Source organism: Leptodactylus fuscus, chromosome 2 (assembly GCF_031893055.1).
Source record: "Leptodactylus fuscus isolate aLepFus1 chromosome 2, aLepFus1.hap2, whole genome shotgun sequence".
NCBI lineage: Eukaryota > Metazoa > Chordata > Amphibia > Anura > Leptodactylidae > Leptodactylus > Leptodactylus fuscus.
Genome location: NC_134266.1, coordinates 263,962,469 through 263,985,437, shown reverse-complemented (window position 1 = coordinate 263,985,437; position 22,969 = coordinate 263,962,469). Strand labels below are relative to the sequence as shown.

Here is a 22,969-nt window from a genome sequence, read left to right as displayed (position 1 = left end):
TGGACCAATGCCCATGAATGGAATTAGGAAAGGTGCCAGTTAAATAACAGATTCCTTGTAAATTTGTGTCGAGAGGATGATGGATAGGCAGACAGGAATTAGTTCTATCATATGTAACATAATATTATTGGATCCGATTCTTCACATAGCACAATAATATCATCTTCTTATTTGTGCTCTAGTTTTTGTGCTACATTACGTTTCTCATTGAGTCGGATATATAATGTCCTTCTGGACTTACATCACATTGATATTGTAGGAAGAAATTTATGGAAAAATGATGGAAATTCAAGAAAAATATGTTTGGCCTTATGTGTAACCATGTGGTAAGGACACCCGATGAGATATCAAACTCGGGAGTTGTTTCGATAACCATAGAATTGGCCAAATCACTGTCTAGGGTCAACCAAAGAAGTCTGAAGATCTTGACTCTTCAAAAAATGTTAAATAATCTGTTTTTCTTGGGTCTTTATATCGTTATAGATTTATTGTCCTCTCGTTGACCACTCGTCTTCTCGATTTAGTTTGATATCCCTCATATCTCGGGTATTAATATTGTTATAGATTCATTGTCATCTTACCAACCAATTGTCTTCTCAACTTAATTTGATATCCGTTATAAAATATATCCCATTGATTTGGATTTAACTGTTCCGTTTCTTCTCGAGACCTAAGTTTTTTGGTGAGGTGACCATATATTTTCCATAGATAGTCATTTTCTCGTCCACGCTCAGTATGGCTGGCATATGCGTTGAATTCTTTTCGATATAGCTCAACAAATATCAGCCAAACATTTCATACACCTCAGATGATCGACAGGGGTATGGCCAATGTATGTCTTACGTATATGTCCACTTTGGTGTCATTGATGTCACCCATTCATCTCTTCCATGATTCTGTCCATTTGGTTTTCGACTTGATATGTCCTTTTTGTTGGGTTCCTCCATAGATCATAATATTCATTCTGAGTTTACCTACAAGTTCTCTAACTTTCTCATATTACATCTTTTTTGATTGTTCTCGATGTTGCCCTTGAGTTCATCACTTTATCTTACTCTCTTTTTCTCTCATGCGTTATCCTTCCCATTAACTTTCTTTTGATCTTCTCATCTTGTCCTTCGTTCTTCACCCGATTTAATTTATTCCTCCCATCGTCTGTCTTATTGATTTAGTCTATTGCTCATCCCATCAGATCCATCGCTTTCTCTCTTTATTCATTTCCTTTTGATTAAGAAACACAATATTTTTTACTTGATTTATTTAGTTTATCTTTACTTCCATTTAAGGTTTATTAACTTGGGTTGTAGAAGATATGGCGGTGGGAAAAAATGAGGCGGACCCAACTTTTTCAGTTTCCTCCTAAGTGGGAACTTTACTCCAGAATATAAAAATTTCAGAAGCACTGAGGCTGGGTTGACTTATGTATTATATAGTACAGTCTTCTGTTCTGTTGTAGATATAGAAGATGGACTAGACATGGACAACAATGGATTATAAGGGACCTCACTCATTATTAAGGGGTCTTTCAAGTATCTATTATTTTTCCCAACGTGTTTGGTGGAAATCTATAGGGATTAATCTCATGCTGATCTGTTCCATTTTGGACACATGGGTCTAGAGCTTCACTGACTTTTGTTCTACTGGAGATGGAGCACATCAGGGAAGATCCTTCTTCAGCCAGTTGTCTTACAGCCTGTCACAGGCCAATGAGGAACAGTGTTAGATCAAGTTTCCTTGGGACCACCACATAAATTGATTATGGCGACCAACCTTCCAACAATCCATGGGAAATAGACCATAGTACACTTCAAATTTGTGTTTTTCTAGAGCTTGGGCCCATTGGAGGATCCTTTGGTTTGCTGGTGGGCCAGACCACCACTGGTGAGGAAGGGGGATACAGTTGAGCTACTATGGAAATAGGATTGAGCGAGAGAAGGAGACAAGTGGAGAAAAGTTGGCATATTTGTCAAGCAATGTTAGCAAACAATTCGACTGGAGCTATTAAATTGATATAGGGTGCAGGACTTATAGTGTTGGGTGGTGATATCAGGCATCTACTGAAAGGGGCCTCATTTTTGTCTTTGCTTAGCCACTCATACAAAATTTAATACTCAACCAGAGTTGACACATAAAGGTCCCCATCAAGAGCAAAGTTGACCGAATCTGCCAATTTTAGTAGGACCAGCCAACTATCTTTTGGATGTAGAGACCTTCCAAATATCAAGAAGAAGAATTGGGTATGATACATTTCAAGGCCTATTCCTTTGGTTCTTACCAACTTACCATCCTTCTCCTATTGACAACACATGTATGCGCCAACTAACCACGGAGTCAAGAATAATAGCTCTCGTCTGAATGAAAACCTCTTCCATGACAATTCCAGGCTTCTGTCTATATCGTAAGCTCAGGGATGAAAGAGCAACCCTAATCCTTTACTGGTTGTGTCTCATTAGTAATATTGGTAGACGCAAATATTACAATAAAAGAGGATTACACAGACTATTTGCACATTCACAAGGGAGCAGATGACTCGATCTGCGGCTCGTAACAATATATCAGCTGGAGTCACATCAACGCCGGATGTTTACAGAAAGTAGAACACGACCAACATCTGTGTGTGGAAACATAACCGTGAAGTGAGCGCCATATCTCTCTAACCGAGACTCGGGGAAGAGCTTCGGGTCAAGCGGTGAATCTAAATGAGGCTTATTTGTATGTTGACATGAATTCCCTTCTTGGTATTGATGAGCCGAAAATCACGGGGAGTGACACTAAACTATTTTAATGATGGGCTCATGTGAGGAAGGTATCTCATTAAATCTGTTTTCCCCAATAATTACCCCTGGTAAATGGGATTAAGCTTGTTAAAATGCGTATGCATGCCGCCATCATTAACATCTTTTATGCAAATGAGGACGATAACAAGATTTAACCCCTTCACAAACCAAAGGGAAAACGGGTTAATGAGGGTTCATTTGTCCAAATCGGAATTTGTCGTGGGACTGAAGACATGACATGTCGAAGTCTGAAGGATGCGCTCCCGCTGTAGAGTAACGTCGCATTCCTCCATAGTTCTTGCACCGGAATGCATTTATAGTGTACTCATTACCTACGGATAATGGAGGCCGCCATGGTCTTCTATTCTATAACTTCACCAAAACAGATTATCGGATCATTAAAAAGAAATCCGCAGAAAGAGGAAGTGAAACGATAATGAGTGGAAAATAATAATAATATAAATTAGAATATGTTCTAGCTCAGGTAATGGCGTGCTCAAAAGGGTAAGGCCTTATTCACATGTTTTTGGAATGACGTCACGCGGTCGTTTTGAGAAGACATTGATTCAATGTGTCTATTCTCATGATGGACCATATTTGATGCCCGTCCAAAAAATATTCACGTGTTCTATCTTTGTTTTGATGAGCCCAATAAATGCAGACTAGAGATGAGCGAACACTAAAATGTCCGAGGCTCGAAGTCCGATTCGAACAGCCGCACACTGTTCGGCTGTTCGAACGGATTTCGAACCCCATTATAGTCTATGGGGGGAAATGCTCGTTTCAGGGGTAGGCAAAATTCAATAAAATTATACTTACCAAGTCCATGAGTGACGGTTGGGCTGGATTCTCCTTGATTCTCCCGGCGCAGCGCCCCCGCGGCGTCTTCTGGCTGGAATTCACTCTGCCTAGGCATCGGGGCCTAGGCAGAGCCGACTGCGCATGCGCGGTTGGCTCTGCCTGGCCCGACGCCTGAGCTGAGCCGACTGAGCATGTGAGGGCATGCCCGCGCATGCACAGTCGACTTTGCCTAGGCCGGATGCCTAGGCAGAGTGAATTCCAGCGGGAAGACGCCGTGGGGACGCTGCACGGAGAAGACTTCTAAAGGTAAGAGAAGAACCAGCGTTGATTGGCAGAATGTATAGCATTCTGCCAATCAACGCTGGTTCTGCATCGAACCTTAAACTTCGAACAGCTAGTAGTGTTCGATCGAGTACGAGTATTTCGAATACCGTAGTATTCGATCGAACACCTACTCGATCGAACACTACTCGCTCATCTCTAATGCAGACCAAATATGGACCCAATAGATATCAATGGATCTGTTGTTAGTGGATGTAAAATGGATTCAAGTCCAATTTATGTCCTTTGGTTGGGTTGAGTCAAAAAAGAAAGAGCAATGAGATGGATGGCACTTGGCTATCAAAAGTAGAACAACAGAATGGCCATCGAAAACATTGGAGCCATCAAAAATGGCACTGCTGTGTGGATAAAGCCTGACCCAAAGGACTGAGATGAGAATATCATTTCATATGTCATGGTAGAAGTGAGTCGGATTATGGAACTAGCCAAGCTGCTGGAGTTACGCTCTTTCTGTACTTCACTACTGTTGGATTTAGGAATAGGAATGTGGCGCCGGTTTCGAGGCAGATTCTATGAGAAGTAGAGAACACTGAAAAAAATAAGCGTCCTGCTTGACCTTTGCATGGCGCAAGACACTTGGTTGATCAGCCCCATTCATCTGGGATTAGTCATTGAGTGTAAGACATTGTGGAAAGTTCAAAATCTACTTTGGCTTTTTGTCATAAGTGGCCAGAAAATGGAGAGAAGGCTGAGGAGGAAGTCCATCTCAATTCCTCTTTTTTTCCATTGTTTGAAATGGTATTACATGGATCTCAGCTGTTTCCAGAATCCTAGCTTTGACATATGGACTGGTATTTCAATTTTACCCCAAAAGGATTGAGATGGGAATCCTTATGGAGTGACAAGTGGTGTAGTCATTGTGTGTTAGCCATCAATGGCAGGAGCTAATCGGCTGCAATTTACCGTACCCATATATTCAATGAGATTAGAGCAAATCCTATCCACACTATGCAGATTTTGAGCCCCCAGCAGCTCAACTGATGCCATTGGTTTGGCATTGTGACAACTGCAAACCGACCTCACAGCCGGGGTAAAACTAGTGGCCACCCAGACCCCACACAGATCAGCCTCCAGGCAATTAAAGCTGTTGCAATAGATGAGGAACTTGTACATAGTCAGTTAACAGAAGCGGCACCACAATTCCCTGGAATCATTGTATTACTTGAATATGAGCGCCCTGCACGTGCTCCCGGTCCACTGCTGTAACCTCTGGTGCCTAGAGACTTCCAGAAAAGCTGATTTGTGCAAGGTCTGGTTGTCTGACCCCCCCCCCCCCAGAGATCACATACTGATGAGTGGAGATGGGCAACTCGACTCAACATGAAACAAAACCAAACAAATGGAGATTCCTCGCGGGAAAACCAAGTAGTATGTTCTGTGGTCTCTCTAGACCCCAGAGTATAAAAGGTGGAGGTGACACAAAATACAAAAACATTCACACTCACCTTCACCATCCTTCCTGTGGATAGGTCATCAGTAGAGATGAGCGAGTAGCGTTCGATCGAATAGGTGTTCGATCAAATACTACGCTATTCGAAATACTCGTACTCGATCAAACACTACTAGCTGTTCAAAGTTTAAGGTTCGATGCAGAACCAGTGTTGATTGGCAGAATGCTATACAACTGGTTCTTCTCTTAGCTTTAGAAGTCTTCTCCGTGCAGCGTCCCCGCGGCGTCTTCCGACTGGAATTCACTCTGCCTAGGCATCCGGCCTAGGCAGAGCCGACTGCGCATGCGCGGGCATGCCTTCACATGCGCAGTCGGCTCTGCTCAGGCGTCGGGCCGGGCAGAGCCGACCGTGCATGTGTAGTCGGCTCTGCCTAGGCCCCGATGCCTAGGCAGAGTGAATTCCAGCCGGAAGACTCTGCGGGGGCGCTGCAGCGGGAGAAGACTTCAAGGAGAATCCAGCCCGACCGTCACTCGTGGACTTGGTAAGTATAATGTTATCGAATTTTGCCTACCCCTGAAAGGAGCATTTCCCCCCCATAGACTATAATGGGGAACAGCGTGCGGCTGTTCAAATTGGATTTCGAACCCCGAACATTTTAGTGTTCGCTCATCTCTAGTCATCAGTATTAAAAATCCCTTTAATTCTCCCCTCGAAGAGATTACCGGTATCTCAGGTTTCTGATGAATGAATTCAATAAGTGCGTCGATCCTAAAAATAATGTTTTGCATAAATTATCTAAATCCAGCTATTTTCAGCTTTTCCACGGTCGCGATCATTTGATTGATGAAATAAATATTCCTATTTTTGTCTATTTTTTTTTTTTTTCTAATGGGCAAAAATTTGCAACTTTTTTTCCGTTTTAATAAACAAAAACAAGCGTTCTGGAGAAAGTATTGTGTTTAATGTGGGATTGTTAAAGCTTGCAGATGGTCCCTGCCTACCTTGCGAACTAAAAGCTGTCTTATCTGTTGGCTCCAACATAAGGGCCTGGAGGAGGAGAATGGTAATCGCGCATTTTGGCCTTATTAACAGATGGGGGTAGGAGGGATTTTGAGAAGTTGATTATAAGAAAACAAGCTATAGAAAGCATCAAGAGTTTATGAAACAACAGACTGGCAGAGCGAAAAATGTTTCATCCTATTTTTAATTATTCACAAAATCCAGGTCCAATTTTCTTCCGGGACCTTCTGTCGTAATGAACGGTGCGATTATATAGTGTCCATCTGTTATGGCTACTCGATGTGTTTAGAGGACTGAGAAGTGTTATATTACCTGTCTGTCTGGGATTATTGCATCCAAAGAAGCTAGGGAGACTGATATAGGGGGAAAGAAATGGATGTGTACGTAGGGGTTTGATGGGAGTCATGGGCATAACTACCAGGGTAGCAGAACGGGGGCCAAAAACTAAGGGGTATTTCCATTGAGATCTAGGGTACAACATAGAGGCTGCAGTGATCACCTGGCACATTACTGCTGGGGGGGCTGTAAACCCCTAGGGGGCCTGCTGACATCAGCTTGGGGGGGTCTATAAACCATTGTAGGGGTCTGCTGATGTCAGCTGGGGGCCTGTAAACTTAAAGGGATACTATCATTCAAACACATTTTGTTTCTCATTGACACGTCAGAATAGCCTTAATTAAGGCTATTCTTCTCCTACCTTTCATTGTCTTCTCCGCGCCGTCGTTCGCTTGAAATACTGGTTTTCGCCGGTATGCAGATGAGTTATCTCGCAGCATTGGGGTCCCCAGCGCTCAAACAGCACAAGGGGTGTCCCCAATGCTGCAGGGATGGGGTGATATGCTGGTTATGGTGACAGTAACCTATCTATCTGCAGGCCTGGGGTGATATGCTGGTTCTGGTGACAGTAACCTATCTATCTGCAGGGCTGGGGTGATATGCTGGGTCTGGTGACAGTAACCTATCTATCTGCAGGGCTGGGGTGATATGCTGGTTCTGGTGACAGTAACCTATCTATCTGCAGGGCTGGGGTGATATGCTGGGTCTGGTGACAGTAACCTATCTATCTGCAGGGCTGGGGTGATATGCTGGGTCTGGTGACAGTAACCTATCTATCTGCAGGGCTGGGGTGATATACTGGGTCTGGTGACAGTAACCTATCTATCTGCAGGGCTGAGGTGATAGGTTAGTGTCACCAGACCCAGCATATCAACTCAGCTATGCAGATAGATAGGTTAGTGTCACCAGACCCAGCATATCTATCTGCAGGGCTGGGGTGATATGCTGGTTCTGGTGACACTAACCTATCTATCTGCAGGGCTGGGGGGATATGCTGGATCTGATGACACGCTATCCCTTAAACTGACCAAGAACATTAGATGGCATCTGGCCAACACAATATGGCGTCCAATCCACCATATACATTTGCATGGGTACTGAACAGGGAGAGCCGAGACAACTCTCTTGTTACCTCTTATGACTTGGCGAGGACCCATACCTATTAGACGGTCACTGGAATCCACCGTTGTATTTTTTGACAGGATAAATCCATCCTTTGTCAACCAATCCATCCTCCTAGTCATAAGGTTGACATTAGATGGTAGGCAGATCCTTCAAAAAATTGTCAAAATCTGTCGACCTCTCGATCTATGGCCAAATATAAGGTTCACCAATACCGTTCCCCGTTCTTTTCTCCATCATCTACTTAAAATGTTGCACGCCAAATGCCCGTCTTTGATCTTCATCGGTTCCAGTGTCGTCAAACGTCCCATCGCTTTCGCAAATGAACATGGAATGAATCCTAATGAAGTCGTATTACCCTGGGAAGACAACAGATTGTTCTTAAATAAAAATTAATTCTTGTCTCACTCATTATTAGTCAAAGTCGCACGCGTGGTTAATAGGCAACAGAGTCAAATTGATGTAAGACATTTAGTAAGAGAATTCATGAGCGGAAGGGAGTTTTTCAAATTTTTTTTTTTTCCTCTCGGAACCAAAAATTCATTACGAAAAAAATTTTGATCAAGTCCTTAGAAAGCTTCGGCGCGGTTCTTGTAGAAATTTCTATATGATTGTTATTATGAAGAGCTAAGGTTTAATTCGGCGATAGGTAAGGGCTGTAATAATCTTCGACTCCTTGGGGGTCTCAGACCATTATTACGGTGTTCGGGAGAACACGCTCTGGCGGGTGGGGATTGCATTCCTGCAAATTGCTTTGTGAATACCGTCTTAATTAAAAAAGGGGCGCAGATTGCCTCGGAATATCTTATTAACTCTCTCTTCGCAGAGGTCGTAGGAATGCCGAAGGTTTTAATTATTGAAGGCTAATTGCCAAATTGTTTTTTTTTTTTTCTTATTTTTTATCGAGATTTGATTTGCAAATGCAATATACTGTATACAAAGTATCATTAGTGATTAATGGGGCGGAGAGTAGTTATTTTTTTGGGGGGTGTTGTATCATTTAAATGGAATTCTGGGAAAGAGTATGCAAATATGTTTTCCTTGATGGAAAAAGGAAAACCAATACTCTAGCTCCACCTTCTGAAAGGTAGCTTTTGATAGATCAGTACCTTTCAAGAAGCCTATTGACGTGACCTGGAAACCAGAATATCTCCTCCAAAAGGAGGAGAAACCCATGCGCAGAGAGCTTTCATAAGTGCAAAGTAGGGTACTTATGGGCCAGGTGTTACGTCATAGACCTGGCAACACCCCAACAATTATGGGTTCTAGATTTTGTTAAGGACAAGTGGATCCAGTTTTATAATGATTGCCAGATTGTAGTCGATAAGGATTTTTTTCCCCTGCATGGGCATGTGGTATCAGCCTCATATGTAGTGGCGTAAAGACCCAACTTGCAGGGCAGGGGGTGCGACCGGGCCCGGCGGAGTATGGGGCCTATGGCCAACTGAAGATGCATATTGGTGGTGATGGTGGTGAGATGCATATATGTGGTGCATATTATACTGTGTGGGGGCCATTGTGGAGGATATTATACTGTGTGTGGGGAGGCCACTGTGGAGCATATTATACTGTGTGGGGGCCACTGTTGAGCATATAATACTATTGGTGGGCCACTTTAAAGCATATTATGCTGCATGTGGGGGCCACTGTGGAGCATATTATACTGTGTGTGGGGGCCACTGTGGAGCATATTATACTGTGTGTAGGGAGGCCACTGTGGAGCATATTATACTGTGTGTGGGGAGGCCACTGTGGAGCATATAATGCTGTGTGGGGGCCACTGTGGAGCATATTATACTGGGTGGGGTCCACTGTTGAGCATTTAATACTATTGGTGGGTACTGTGAAACGTATTATACTATGTGGTGCCCTGTACCTATCAATAATTTTCTGTAGGGAAAGGGTAGGGGGCACAGGACAAAAGTTTGCACCGGGGCCCACAAGATTTTAATTATACCACTGATCATGGTGTTTTTTGCTTTTTTGTGGATCAACACTGTAGTTTTATAGGTTGGACTTGATGGACCAGTGTCTTCATCCAACCCCATCTACTATGTAACAGATCTTTCTAAAATGACCTGGTTTGCCCCAAATTCATCTAATGTGTATGGCCAGGATATTCTCTATAGTTATCCTCTGGTTTGTTCATATCTCCTTCATGTTGGGCTGAACACGTTCCCAAAAACATTAACTATATATCAACTAGAAACTCTGAAAATAAATCAGCATGTGTGCACATTATCGACTAAGCCTAGAAGCTGTCTACTTCTCCAGACAAAAAAAAACCTTCGGAGTTCCTGTTGTTTCTACACCTCCATATTTCTCAGCATGAACAAAAACTCCCATGAGTCCACTCTGCGCTACAATAAAGTGTTATACACGAACCAACCTGACTCGTGCGTGTCTTGTATTTGGAATATTTGTCTTCTCCATAATGACTTTCTACAAGCTGACGATCAACAAATCTTATTTTCGTTGCCCAAGAATGTCAATAATGCATGAAGGTAAAGAAGTCCTAGGCCCCTCGCACCTTCCTACGGGTCAGGCCTCCCTGTAGGCCCCACACGGTTGAGGCTTTAAATACCATGAATGAAAACGTTCTCCACAATTAGAATCTTAGCTCGGCACTTCGTCTGTCCTCCTGCTCTTTCTCCTAGACTTGCCGAGCATGATGGCTCAATATTGCTTCTCAGCAGGATCTTGTGTTAAACTCTCGCTCCTGCAGTCTGGATTATTTTGTTTCATTAAAATAAAACACTGAAGAAAAAAACCTGACATTTAACGTCTAATTTGGCTGGACGGGAACACGGTATTCGTGTCTTAAGTGTTTCCAATTGGCTTCCTACCTGAGTCCCGAGACAACCGGCGGAGAATTCCTTCTCCGTCTATGAAGAATTAAGAAATATTTTGCTCCCGGCAGATCCATGTACATTGGTAGGACTAGCTGAAATTTTAAGATGTCGTAAAAAGTCCTTCCAATTTTTTGCCAAATATTTTTGAAAATTTCTCGTAGGAAAATTTTTGGCTTCTCGAAAGACTTTACAATCATTTCACTCCTTATGTGAAATTGTTTTCGCAACTTGTCGAAGACATCTAACTTGTAAAAAGAAATGTAACACATGGATTTCGTAGGAAATTTTTGTGCCGTGACTTTTTAGTGAAAATCCATTTTTGCAACACTATTTGTTTGTCTTGTAGTTTTCAGGGGAATTCGTGTGCGGATTCTGCAGCCAAAATTACTGTATTTCTAAATTCTGCAATTTATAAATCCAGTCTTATGGATTTGTCTTGTACTTATGTATCAGTGAGGAAGTCCAAAAGGTTTCTGCTATGGAAGGGGCAAAATAGTGGTCTAAAGGTTGGCTCTACTGTCTTGCAACACTGGAATTTGGGGTTTCAATATGGCCATCTTTATGGCGTTGTGTGGTTGGGTGTCCTCCTATTTCCAAAAAGTTTCAGATAGGTTAAAGGGATTATTCAGGATTATAGTATCGATGACTTATGCTTAGGATAGACCATCAGTATCAGGTCAGTGAAGGTTGAACTTCCAGCACCCCACCGATCAGTGGCTGCAATGTACCAAAACTAGCATAGCGCTGTACACTCTATAGTGGTCAAGGGAGGTAGTGCAAAATCAGTCCTATACAAACAAGGGCGGGTTCACACCTGCGCCCGGTCTTCGCTTTGCAAGTTTCCGTCTTCTGCCTGAGAAACTGGACAGGAGACAGAAACCAGCAGTCGGTTTTCAAACCCTTTCATCTGAATGGGTTTACAAAGTGTCCGCCCGTGAGCATCTTCTGCCTTTCCGCGGGAAAACCTAGAAGACGCTCTTGGGCGTACACTGACTGCCGGGTTTCCGTCTCCTGTCCAGTTTCTCGGGCAGAAGATGGAAACCCACAAAGCGGAGACCGGGCGCCCCAAGCAGGACTTTTAATTCCAACTCTGAGGTTCTCTCTGGCTTGTCCATTTTAAGATGGGAACGGAGAATGGAGGGAAAGGACAGAACAACGCATGTGCAGACAGGGTTGGCCAACTTTCATTTTCGAGAATCGGTGGGACCCACATCATTGTAGAAAAAATCACCTAGATTATGAGGGCCATATTTCTGGAACATAGAACATCGCCATGTAAATGAAACTATTGCAGGAATGTATCAAGCCACGTTTCTGCTGCCCGAGGCAAAAAGTTAAATGCCCCGATTGAAGATGGGATTGTATCTGTCCTAAACTGCTGCCCCCTACCGTTCTCAACATTGATTGTGCAGCCCCTCTGGGCCACATGGAATGACTATCACATCTCTAATATGGCTTCTTGTAGAATACAATAACTTATACAGTGTATATAATAGCTAATTATCACCCCCATCCCCCCCATCTAATTGTCGCGCACACGTCTACACGCCACTTCCAATGAGCGTTCCGTACGTTCCGCCGCCTTGACCCAAATTTAAAAATCACAAGTTTTGAGCTCTCTTTTCATGTGTTAAGTGGAGACGATGAAAGATGTTAAAATTTCCGACAATTTGCTCGGAGGTTAGACGTACATCAATTGTCGAGCAATTTTCAAAGGAGACCATCAAGAAATTGGATCATTTTCACAGTGAGGAACATTTTTCAAGATTCCTTTTTCTCCTGGAGAAGATTGGGCGACATTTCACCCGTATTGTGCGCTTATCAAAATGGGAACATTTAGGAAATGTCAGATGGAAAAAAAAATCCAAGGTTAAGTATAATGTTCTGCGCTGTTAAACCGCCGATCCGGGACGTAAGGATACTAATTACGACATTCACACTTCCATCAATCTTCTCTTCTGATCTTGGATCTCAATTTCTACATAAGGAAACATCAAATCGTTTTATTGTGGATGATTTTTTTTTTTTGTTTGGCTCGCCGGAGAGTTACAGTCAGTGCGATTGGCTTACATTGACATTTTTGACGTAAAAAGCTAATTTTAGACGGTGGCAAAAATTTTTTACAACATCAATACAGGTAAACATCCAACGTCTCAGACCATAGGATAGGTCATCGGTAGGCCGCTTCTTCTTAGTGGTCAAGTGAATGGGACAAAGCTGCAATACCATGTACTGCCACTACACCATGTATGGCGCTGTGTTTGGTATTGAGTGAAGAGGATGGCTATGAAGTTACTGTCACCAGTCCTGTGTTGACAGGTAGTAAAGATGATCCTTAGCAGTCATTCCTAGGGAAATATATAGGGCTCCAGTAGTTGCCTTTCAGTGATATCTATCACCCCTATGTAGCTTTGTATATGGCCATAGACTGACATGATGCAGATTCAGATAAGCCCTTATGTGTGTTATAGATAGAGATCTGTGTATCCTCCTGTCTGACAGTGATAACACTCAGGGTGGTCCAAAACCAGCAAGAAGATGAAAGCAAATAAGACATCACTTGTAGAACGATTGTTTTACTTTACTGCTATAGACATCCTAGAGAGGGAAGAAAAGGAGCTCCAAAGTGGCGAGTAATGATCTGCTACTACTGTGTATGACATTACTGAGAATGTAGGTCCCCAAGATGTAGGAACATCAACCCTGTTCTGTGGTTTCCCCATGTACTAATACTAGTATATAATCCCACTACTGTGACATCACTGTGTGTATTATCCTGTACTGTGACATCACTGTGTGTATTATCCCTGTACTGTGACATCACTGTGTGTATTATCTCTGTACTGTGACATCACTGTGTGTATTATCCTGTACTGTGACATCACTGTGTGTATTATCTCTGTACTGTGACATCACTGTGTGTATTATCCTGTACTGTGACATCACTGTGTGTATTATCCCTGTACTGTGACATCACTGTGTGTATTATCCCTGTACTGTGACATCACTGTGTGTATTATCCCTGTACTGTGACATCACTGTGTGTATTATCCCTGTACTGTGACATCACTGTGTGTATTATCCTGTACTGTGACATCACTGTGTGTATTATCCTGTACTGTGACATCACTGTGTGTATTATCTCTGTACTGTGACATCACTGTGTGTATTATCTCTGTACTGTGACATCACTGTGTGTATTATCCTGTACTGTGACATCACTGTGTGTATTATCCTGTACTGTGACATCACTGTGTGTATTATCCCTGTACTGTGACATCACTGTGTGTATTATCTCTGTACTGTGACATCACTGTGTGTATTATCCTGTACTGTGACATCACTGTGTGTATTATCCTGTACTGTGACATCACTGTGTGTATTATCTCTGTACTGTGACATCACTGTGTGTATTATCCTGTACTGTGACATCACTGTGTGTATTATCCTGTACTGTGACATCACTGTGTGTATTATCTCTGTACTGTGACATCACTGTGTGTATTATCTCTGTACTGTGACATCACTGTGTGTATTATCCTGTACTGTGACATCACTGTGTGTATTATCCTGTACTGTGACATCACTGTGTGTATTATCTCTGTACTGTGACATCACTGTGTGTATTATCCTGTACTGTGACATCACTGTCTGTATTATGCTGTACTGTGACATCACTGTGTGTATTATCCTGTACTGTGACATCACTGTCTGTATTATCCCTGTACTGTGACATCACCGTGTGTATTATCCTGTACTGTGACATCACCGTGTGTATTATCCCTGTACTGTGACATCACTGTGTGTATTATCCCTGTACTGTGACATCACCGTGTGTATTATCCTGTACTGTGACATCACCGTGTGTATTATCCTGTACTGTGACATCACTGTCTGTATTATCCCTGTACTGTGACATCACCGTGTGTATTATCCTGTACTGTGACATCACCGTGTGTATTATCCTGTACTGTGACATCACTGTCTGTATTATCCCTGTACTGTGACATCACCGTGTGTATTATCCTGTACTGTGACATCACCGTGTGTATTATCCTGTACTGTGACATCACTGTGTGTATTATCCCTGTACTGTGACATCACCGTGTGTATTATCCTGTACTGTGACATCACTGTGTGTATTATCCTGTACTGTGACATCACTGTGTGTATTATCCCTGTACTGTGACATCACCGTGTGTATTATCCTGTACTGTGACATCACTGTGTGTATTATCCTGTACTGTGACATCACTGTGTGTATTATCCTGTACTGTGACATCACTGTGTGTATTATCCCTGTACTGTGACATCACTATGTGTATTATCCTGTACTGTGACATCACTGTGTGTATTATCCTGTACTGTGACATCACTGTGTGTATTATCTCTGTACTGTGACATCACTGTGTGTATTATCCTGTACTGTGACATCACTGTGTGTATTATCCTGTACTGTGACATCACTGTGTGTATTATCCCTGTACTGTGACATCACTGTGTGTATTATCTCTGTACTGTGACATCACTGTGTGTATTATCTCTGTACTGTGACATCACTGTGTGTATTATCTCTGTACTGTGACATCACTGTGTGTATTATCCCTGTACTGTGACATCACTGTGTGTATTATCCCTGTACTGTGACATCACTGTGTGTATTATCTCTGTACTGTGACATCACTGTGTGTATTATCTCTGTACTGTGACATCACTGTGTGTATTATCCCTGTACTGTGACATCACTGTGTGTATTATCTCTGTACTGTGACATCACTGTGTGTATTATCCCTGTACTGTGACATCACTGTGTGTATTATCTCTGTACTGTGACATCACTGTGTGTATTATCTCTGTACTGTGACATCACTGTGTGTATTATCCTGTACTGTGACATCACTGTGTGTATTATCCCTGTACTGTGACATCACTGTGTGTATTATCCCTGTACTGTGACATCACTGTGTGTATTATCCCTGTACTGTGACATCACTGTGTGTATTATCTCTGTACTGTGACATCACTGTGTGTATTATCCCTGTACTGTGACATCACTGTGTGTATTATCCTGTACTGTGACATCACTGTGTGTATTATCCCTGTGTATAATATACAATATTCACAATCTTTTTATATTGCGGTATAATGCCGCCATCACACGCTTTGCTCTGGGTTCCTTGTTATTCCCTTGCTTGCTGTAGCTCGCTGTGTAGCAGTAGGAGGACGGGCGGTGATTTACCCCATGTAGTTTGGATATCGTGTGTATAATATAAGCAGAATTTTTCCAGTGTTTCATGACTGTTACCACCTGATATATGGACACGTGTGACTCCGTGAACACACTGGACAAGAAGTGCGATGTAATATAAAATAATGTCTCCCTCTTTGGCCATCGGATACCTTGGAACGAGAACCAAAATAAGCAATTCCTTTCTACCGCGGCTCATATAATGCGCAGTAAACGTCCTCGTCATTGAGAGTCTATGGCGCAGATCCTGTTTGTGCAAGTGTGGAAGTGATTAAGTGCGGATCGCCGTCACGCACGTCACCGTGTTATTGGTCAGGGATTGCGTGTGACAGCTGAAACCTTCATGTAGTGAGCTTAGGTTACCAGACCAGAGCATTACCCATAATCCCTTCCCTTTCCCACAGACAGCGGGATATTAGCCCAACACGTTCCTGGGTTGTGTCTACGTCTACGGTTTCTCTCTGCTTTCTAATATATATCTGGGCTGGAGACTCTCTGGATTATGGAGGCATCTGGAAGCTTCGAATTCCCATTAGAGAGTATAGCAAGTGTAGGTCATGAGCTTGTCAGGATTTTCTGCCGGCTGCTTCCTGTATATGTACAGTCTCATACATCAGTCCTGAAGCTGCCGCCGCCGCCAAAACTCTCTTATTATAGCGTTGGAGAACTCGATAGAAAATGTTTTCAGCACTTGGAAATAATACGGAGTGTAGGAATATAATATCGGAGTCATTATATTGTCTGATACAGGGATCTGAGGAACGGGCGTCCCTGAAGACCCACATGGGGAGATTTGTACAATGGGAACTGGGTCTACAGTAAGAAAGCAATTCCATCCTTTATAACGATGCTTTATGGAAGTGGATTGGATAAGGTCACCCCGTCACAGCTTATTTTTCACTTTTACGAAGGGGGCGTCTAATCACAGAGATACCAACCGGCAAGAGCCCTTCACGGGATGATACTTAAAGGGATCCTACCCTTTTTTTCTGACTAACACGTAGAAATAGCCTTAAGAAAGGCTATTCTTCTCCTACCTTTAGATGTCTTCTCTGGGCCACCGTTCGGTAGAAATCTGGGTTTTCTTCGGTATGCAAATGAGTTCTCTCACAGCACTGGAGGCGTCCCCAGCGCTCAAACAGCACTGGGGGCGTCCCCAATGCTGCGAGAGAAATCTCCAGCAACGCCTCTATCTTCTTCTGGATCGCCCTCTCCCTGTGTCTTCAGCCGTCCTGGGGTTCAATCTTCTAGGCATGTGCAGTCGGCTCCGCTTTCGCAGTAAGCTGGTGTAAGCAGCCATTTTCTTGTGGCCCAGGCATGCGCAGTCGGCTCTGCCCGAGGCCTAGAAGATTGAAACCCAGGAAGGAAGAAGACACAGAAGAAAATAGAGGCGTCACTGGAGAGTTCTCTCACAGCATTGGGGATGCCGCCAGTGCTGTTTGAGCACTGTGGACCGCCCCCAGTGCTGCAAAAGAACTCATTTACATACCAAAGAAAACCCAGATTTCTACCAAACAATGGCGCGGAGAAGACATCTAAAGGTAGGAGAAGAATAGCCTTTCTTATTATTCCTACGTGATAGTCATAAAAAAAGGGTATCCATTGATAGGATCCCTTTAAAGGGTACCTGAGTTTTTATCAAAAGTAGAAATATGTGCAGGGTCTTGCATAAGTCTTCGTACATGGTGTCCTATCAGATTTGTCACATTATGGCTGCAGCACATTTTGCATTTCTCCCCATCCACTATAACTATTACTGGTTTCTGCCAGGAGTAACTGTACAATAGCAAACAAATAGCTGAGAAAAAGTATGATACCCCCAGAATTAAAATCGGACCTCCAACTGCATACATATATTAATATCAAAACCCAAACAAGACCCTCTAAATGCATTCATCCCCCCATACTATTATCAGACCCCAAACTAGAGTCCTAAATGAATTTCAGACCCTAGATCAAACGCCCTCTCTATTGTCGGACCTCTATATTCATATCAGACTCCAAACTAGACTGTTTGATTCTTGTAGAGCTATGGACACTACTGCACTGGGTCCTGACAACATTCGGGATGTTGTGGGTACCACCATCCTTTTATAATTGTAGTATATTGGTATGTGAGGGTTCTGTAAGTGATCCATTAGCTCCTTTGGTAGAAGTATTACTTTGGCTAAGAATGTGAGCCATGACTGGTCCTGGACTCTTCTTTGAACCCTCTGAGATCATGACATAGAATTATAATGGTTTTTTGAACTTATCATACACTAACCAAACCCTATTCTTGTGTCCTTCTCTTGTAGGAGTCATCTACACGGCAGATGTTCTCGATAAAGAAACCACCAACTCATACTGGCTCACGGTCTATGCCACCGACCGAGGAGTTGTCCCTCTCTTCTCCACCATCGAGGTTTACATTGAAGTGGAAGATGTCAATGATAACGCTCCTCTGATTTCGCAACCCATATACTATCCTACCGTCATGGAGAATTCCCCTAAAGACGTGTCTGTGCTCCAGGTCCAGGCTGTAGATCCCGATTCAAACACCAGCGATACGTTGACCTACAAGATCACAAGTGGGAACCCTCAGAACTTCTTCGCTATCAATGCCAAGACAGGTAGAGTTTCAAAAAGTTTCTTATAGTGTTGACGATTCTTTGATTTTATATACTTGTATACTTTGTATGTAGGCTCATGACATTGGACCAAATTCTTTCCATGATGGATAATCTGGTGGAATGTTTTTATACTGTAGGAGTTAACGTTTTCTTAGATGAATGGATGTTGGTTGGATGTTGGTCAGATGTGCTTTTCGTTGAGGTTACACCTTGTTATTATGGTTTGGTTACATTGTTGACTTTGGTATTTAGATGATTCCACTGGAAGTCTTTGATCATTTCATGTAGATAGTAGGTTACTGTTTTGATGAGAACTAAAAGTGCCCATATGTCTTGACTAGCCATTGGCTAAATGCTTGTCCATTATTTATTGTATGGCCCTCCACATTCTCAACTCAGCCAAGTGTCCATGTACTATCTTCCCTGAGAACAAAAGGATCCGGCATTGAAATTCAACATGGCCAATCCTTCTTGCCTTGGCATTATCTGCCATGGTAGAGTTGGGTTTGGGTGTTCGGCCAACTTTGATCTAATGTGTATGGGAGATGTTATCCTCTGTGCACACAGGGGAATCCGGGCTGGAAAATCCAGTCCATACATAGGCCTGGCCACAATATGGATACAAGGACTAGGGTTGAGCGATCGGGATTGGAAAAGATCGGATCCCGATCGGGATCCCGATCGGTGAGCAAATTTCACGATCAGGATCGGCTGGAAAATGATCGGAAATTGGATTTTGAAATTTCAAGATCGTCTCAACCCTTAAAGTGACTTTTCCCATAGAGAAGCATTGACTAGGGTTGAGCGATCGGGATTGGGAAAGATCGGATCTCAATCGGCAATCGAGCAAATTTCACAATCGGGATCGGCTGGAAAATGTTCGGAAATCGGATTTTAAAATCGATCCTGAAATCTCAAGATCGGCTCAACCTTAACTAGGGCTCTATAATGGAGGATCTATAATGCTGGGGGCAGTGCCTCCTCATGGCTTTACTGTCCATATTATATGCAGTACAAGACAGTGAGGCTTCATAAGTCACTGGAATACAAGGAATCACAAGCTCTGGAATGGATCTCTGGACAATATACAGATCCGATTTGCCAGATCACGGGGTCTTGGGCTATGTCCACACGCCATGATGGAAATTCAGCTATGGGTGCATCCTAAAGCTTTGACCACAGATGCCTGAAATGGCCTGTTTCTTGCAGCGTAGTCTTGTTGGAATCACATCGGCTCTTCTTCTGCTTGTATTAAAGGGGTTATTTTTTTATAGCCTATCCTGAGGATAGACCATAAATATATGATCGATAGGGGGCTGAGACCCGGCCACTGATCGGTAATCTGGCATGTTGCTGCTTCCGTCACCCGTCCAGTACATAACACAGAGCCGGAAGTAGAAAGCTCCATCCATTGTCTAGTGGACCGGCCGCGTCACTACAACTCAGCTCCCATTGAAGTCAGTAGGAGCTGAGCTGCAGTACTGGTGCCTGGCCACTACGCAACACATGGAGCTCTTCTGCTTCCCGCTCCCTATTGTGCACAGGATGGGTGCCAGAAGCGGCTCTGTGCTAGTTGATCAGTCCAGGTGCCGGGGCCTTATCGATTATATATCCTGAAAATAGGCCATTAAAAAATGTATTGCGGCATGTGGAGAGATTTGGAAATAGGACCTTTTGGGTCCCATTAGGCTCCAAGGCCTGGTGCTGACTACTACCACCACATCCCCTATACCTACGGACTGACCACATGGTTTCCATTATAACATAAGCCATTCGGCAGTATGAACAGAGTCATTGCAATCTTACAGATTTTCCGTTATATTATATTGCCCCCCCCACAAAAAAAAAAATAAAAATAAAAAATAAAATATAAAAACAATAACAGGATGATGGAAGGGAATGTTAATCCCATGGAATGTTCTATGGTTACATTTATCCCAACGCCCGCGATGACCCGCCTCAAACGCATTAAACCTTGGCAGCCTGCAGCAGCAGGAGGAAATAGGTCGCCGCTTTAAGGCAGCCATTCCTACACACTGTCATTTTACCTTCACCTCGAAGTGATTGCACCTCGGCGGGGAGTCCTTTTGTTCATTTCGTGTGGCGTCAGAAACCTTGAAATAACAAGGCAAACAGGTCGCGCTCACAGCAGCGTCCAGTTAGGTACATGTTCTGTGCGTCTCTTCACCGGACCCCGCTGCGTCCCCCGTAATCTGTACCCCCTGTTAGCTACATTAAATCTTTCAATTTTCTATCAAATGGAAAGAGAAAACAGCGGCGTACCTGCGATCCATGTCTGAGGCCCGAGCGCTGCCTCCAAATGAGCTGCTATGTTAACCTGAGCGCTCAGTGAGAGGAATTAAGTATAGCTGGCAGCAGACACAAGGCGCCGGGCTCCTGATACTAGAAAATGCATCTACTGCTGCTCTAATGATGGCTTATAGAGAGGGCACAAAGTGCAGCAGAAATTGCTCAGTTCAACCATGCTGATGTCGAGGGGCTTCTGGGAAATCTTAAAAGTGTTAATTGTATTTAATATGCCTGAATAGCGCCAAAGTTGTCCACAGGTTGTAAGTGGTACTGCAACTCAGCCCTGCAGCTTAGAGGCAATACGAGGGACAACCCACAGACAGATGGGGCGCGGTTTGGGGAACAAAGCAGGAAAGTTTTTTTTTCTAATCCTGGAAAACCCAATTAAAGGCAGTGAGTATTGAGTAATACTTCACCCCACATGAAATAATTCTGCAGGGAACAGGATCCAGGAACAGTAAGCCTATATGTACTGATCCTGAGTTACATCCTGTATTATACTCCAGAGCTGCGCTCACTATTCTGCTGGTACAGTCACTGTGTACATACATTACATTACTTATCCTGTATTATACTCCAGAGCTGCGCTCACTATTCTGCTGGTACAGTCACTGTGTACATACATTACATTACTTATCCTGTATTATACTCCAGAGCTGCGCTCACTATTCTGCTGGTACAGTCACTGTGTACATACATTACATTACTTATCCTGTATTATACTCCAGAGCTGCGCTCACTATTCTGCTGGGGCAGTCACTGTGTACATACATTACATTACTTATCCTGTATTATACTCCAGAGCTGCGCTCACTGTTCTGCTGCTACAGTCACTATGTACATACATTACATTACTTATCCTGTACTGATCCTGAGTTATATCCTGTATTATACTCCAGAGCTGTGCTCACTATTCTGCTGGTGCAGTCACTGTGTACATACATTACATTACTTATCCTGTATTATACTCCAGAGCTGCGCTCACTATTCTGCTGGTACAGTCACTGTGTACATACATTACATTACTTATCCTGTACTGATCCTGAGTTATATCCTGTATTATACTCCAGAGCTGTGCTCACTATTCTGCTGGTGCAGTCACTGTGTACATACATTACATTACTTATCCTGTATTATACTGCAGAGCTGCACTCACTATTCTGCTGGTACAGTCACTATGTACATACATTACATTACTTATCCTGTACTGATCCTGAGTTACATCCTGTATTATACTCCAGAGCTGCGCTCACTATTCTGCTGGTGCAGTCACTGTGTACATACATTACATTACTTATCCTGTATTATACTGCAGAGCTGCACTCACTATTCTGCTGGTACAGTCACTATGTACATACATTACATTACTTATCCTGTACTGATCCTGAGTTACATCCTGTATTATACTCCAGAGCTGCGCTCACTATTCTGCTGGTGCAGTCACTGTGTACATACATTACATTACTTATCCTGTATTATACTGCAGAGCTGCACTCACTATTCTGCTGGTACAGTCACTGTGTACATACATTACATTACTTATCCTGTATTATACTGCAGAGCTGCACTCACTATTCTGCTGGTACAGTCACTATGTACATACATTACATTACTTATCCTGTACTGATCCTGAGTTACATCCTGTATTATACTCCAGAGCTGCGCTCACTATTCTGCTGGTGCAGTCACTGTGTACATACATTACATTACTTATCCTGTACTGATCCTGAGTTACATCCTGTATTATACTCCAGAGCTGCGCTCACTATTCTGCTGGTGCAGTCACTGTGTACATACATTACATTACTTATCCTGTATTATACTCCAGAGCTGTGCTCACTATTCTGCTGGTACAGTCACTGTGTACATACATTACATTACTTATCCTGTACTGATCCTGAGTTACATCCTGTATTATACTCCAGAGCTGCGCTCACTATTCTGCTGGTGCAGTCACTGTGTACATACATTACATTACTTATCCTGTATTATACTCCAGAGCTGCACTCACTATTCTGCTGGTGCAGTCACTGTGTACATACATTACATTACTTATCCTGTATTATACTCCAGAGCTGCACTCACTATTCTGCTGGTGCAGTCACTGTGTACATACATTATATTACTTATCCTGTACTGATCCTGAGTTATATCCTGT

At 43.0% G+C, this 22,969-nt stretch overlaps 1 protein-coding gene across 6 annotated transcripts in view; it reads left to right on the top strand.

Moving 5' to 3' along the window:
* The window catches only part of FAT3 (FAT atypical cadherin 3), a 502,317-nt gene that overhangs the window by 233,239 nt on the left and 246,109 nt on the right, over nt 1-22,969 (top strand). For all 6 annotated transcript variants that reach the window (XM_075266169.1, XM_075266167.1, XM_075266168.1 and 3 more), the window contains one exon: nt 18,187-18,501. In XM_075266169.1, coding sequence (XP_075122270.1) covers nt 18,187-18,501 — 315 coding nt within the window. The remainder of the gene's footprint in view (nt 1-18,186; nt 18,502-22,969) is intronic.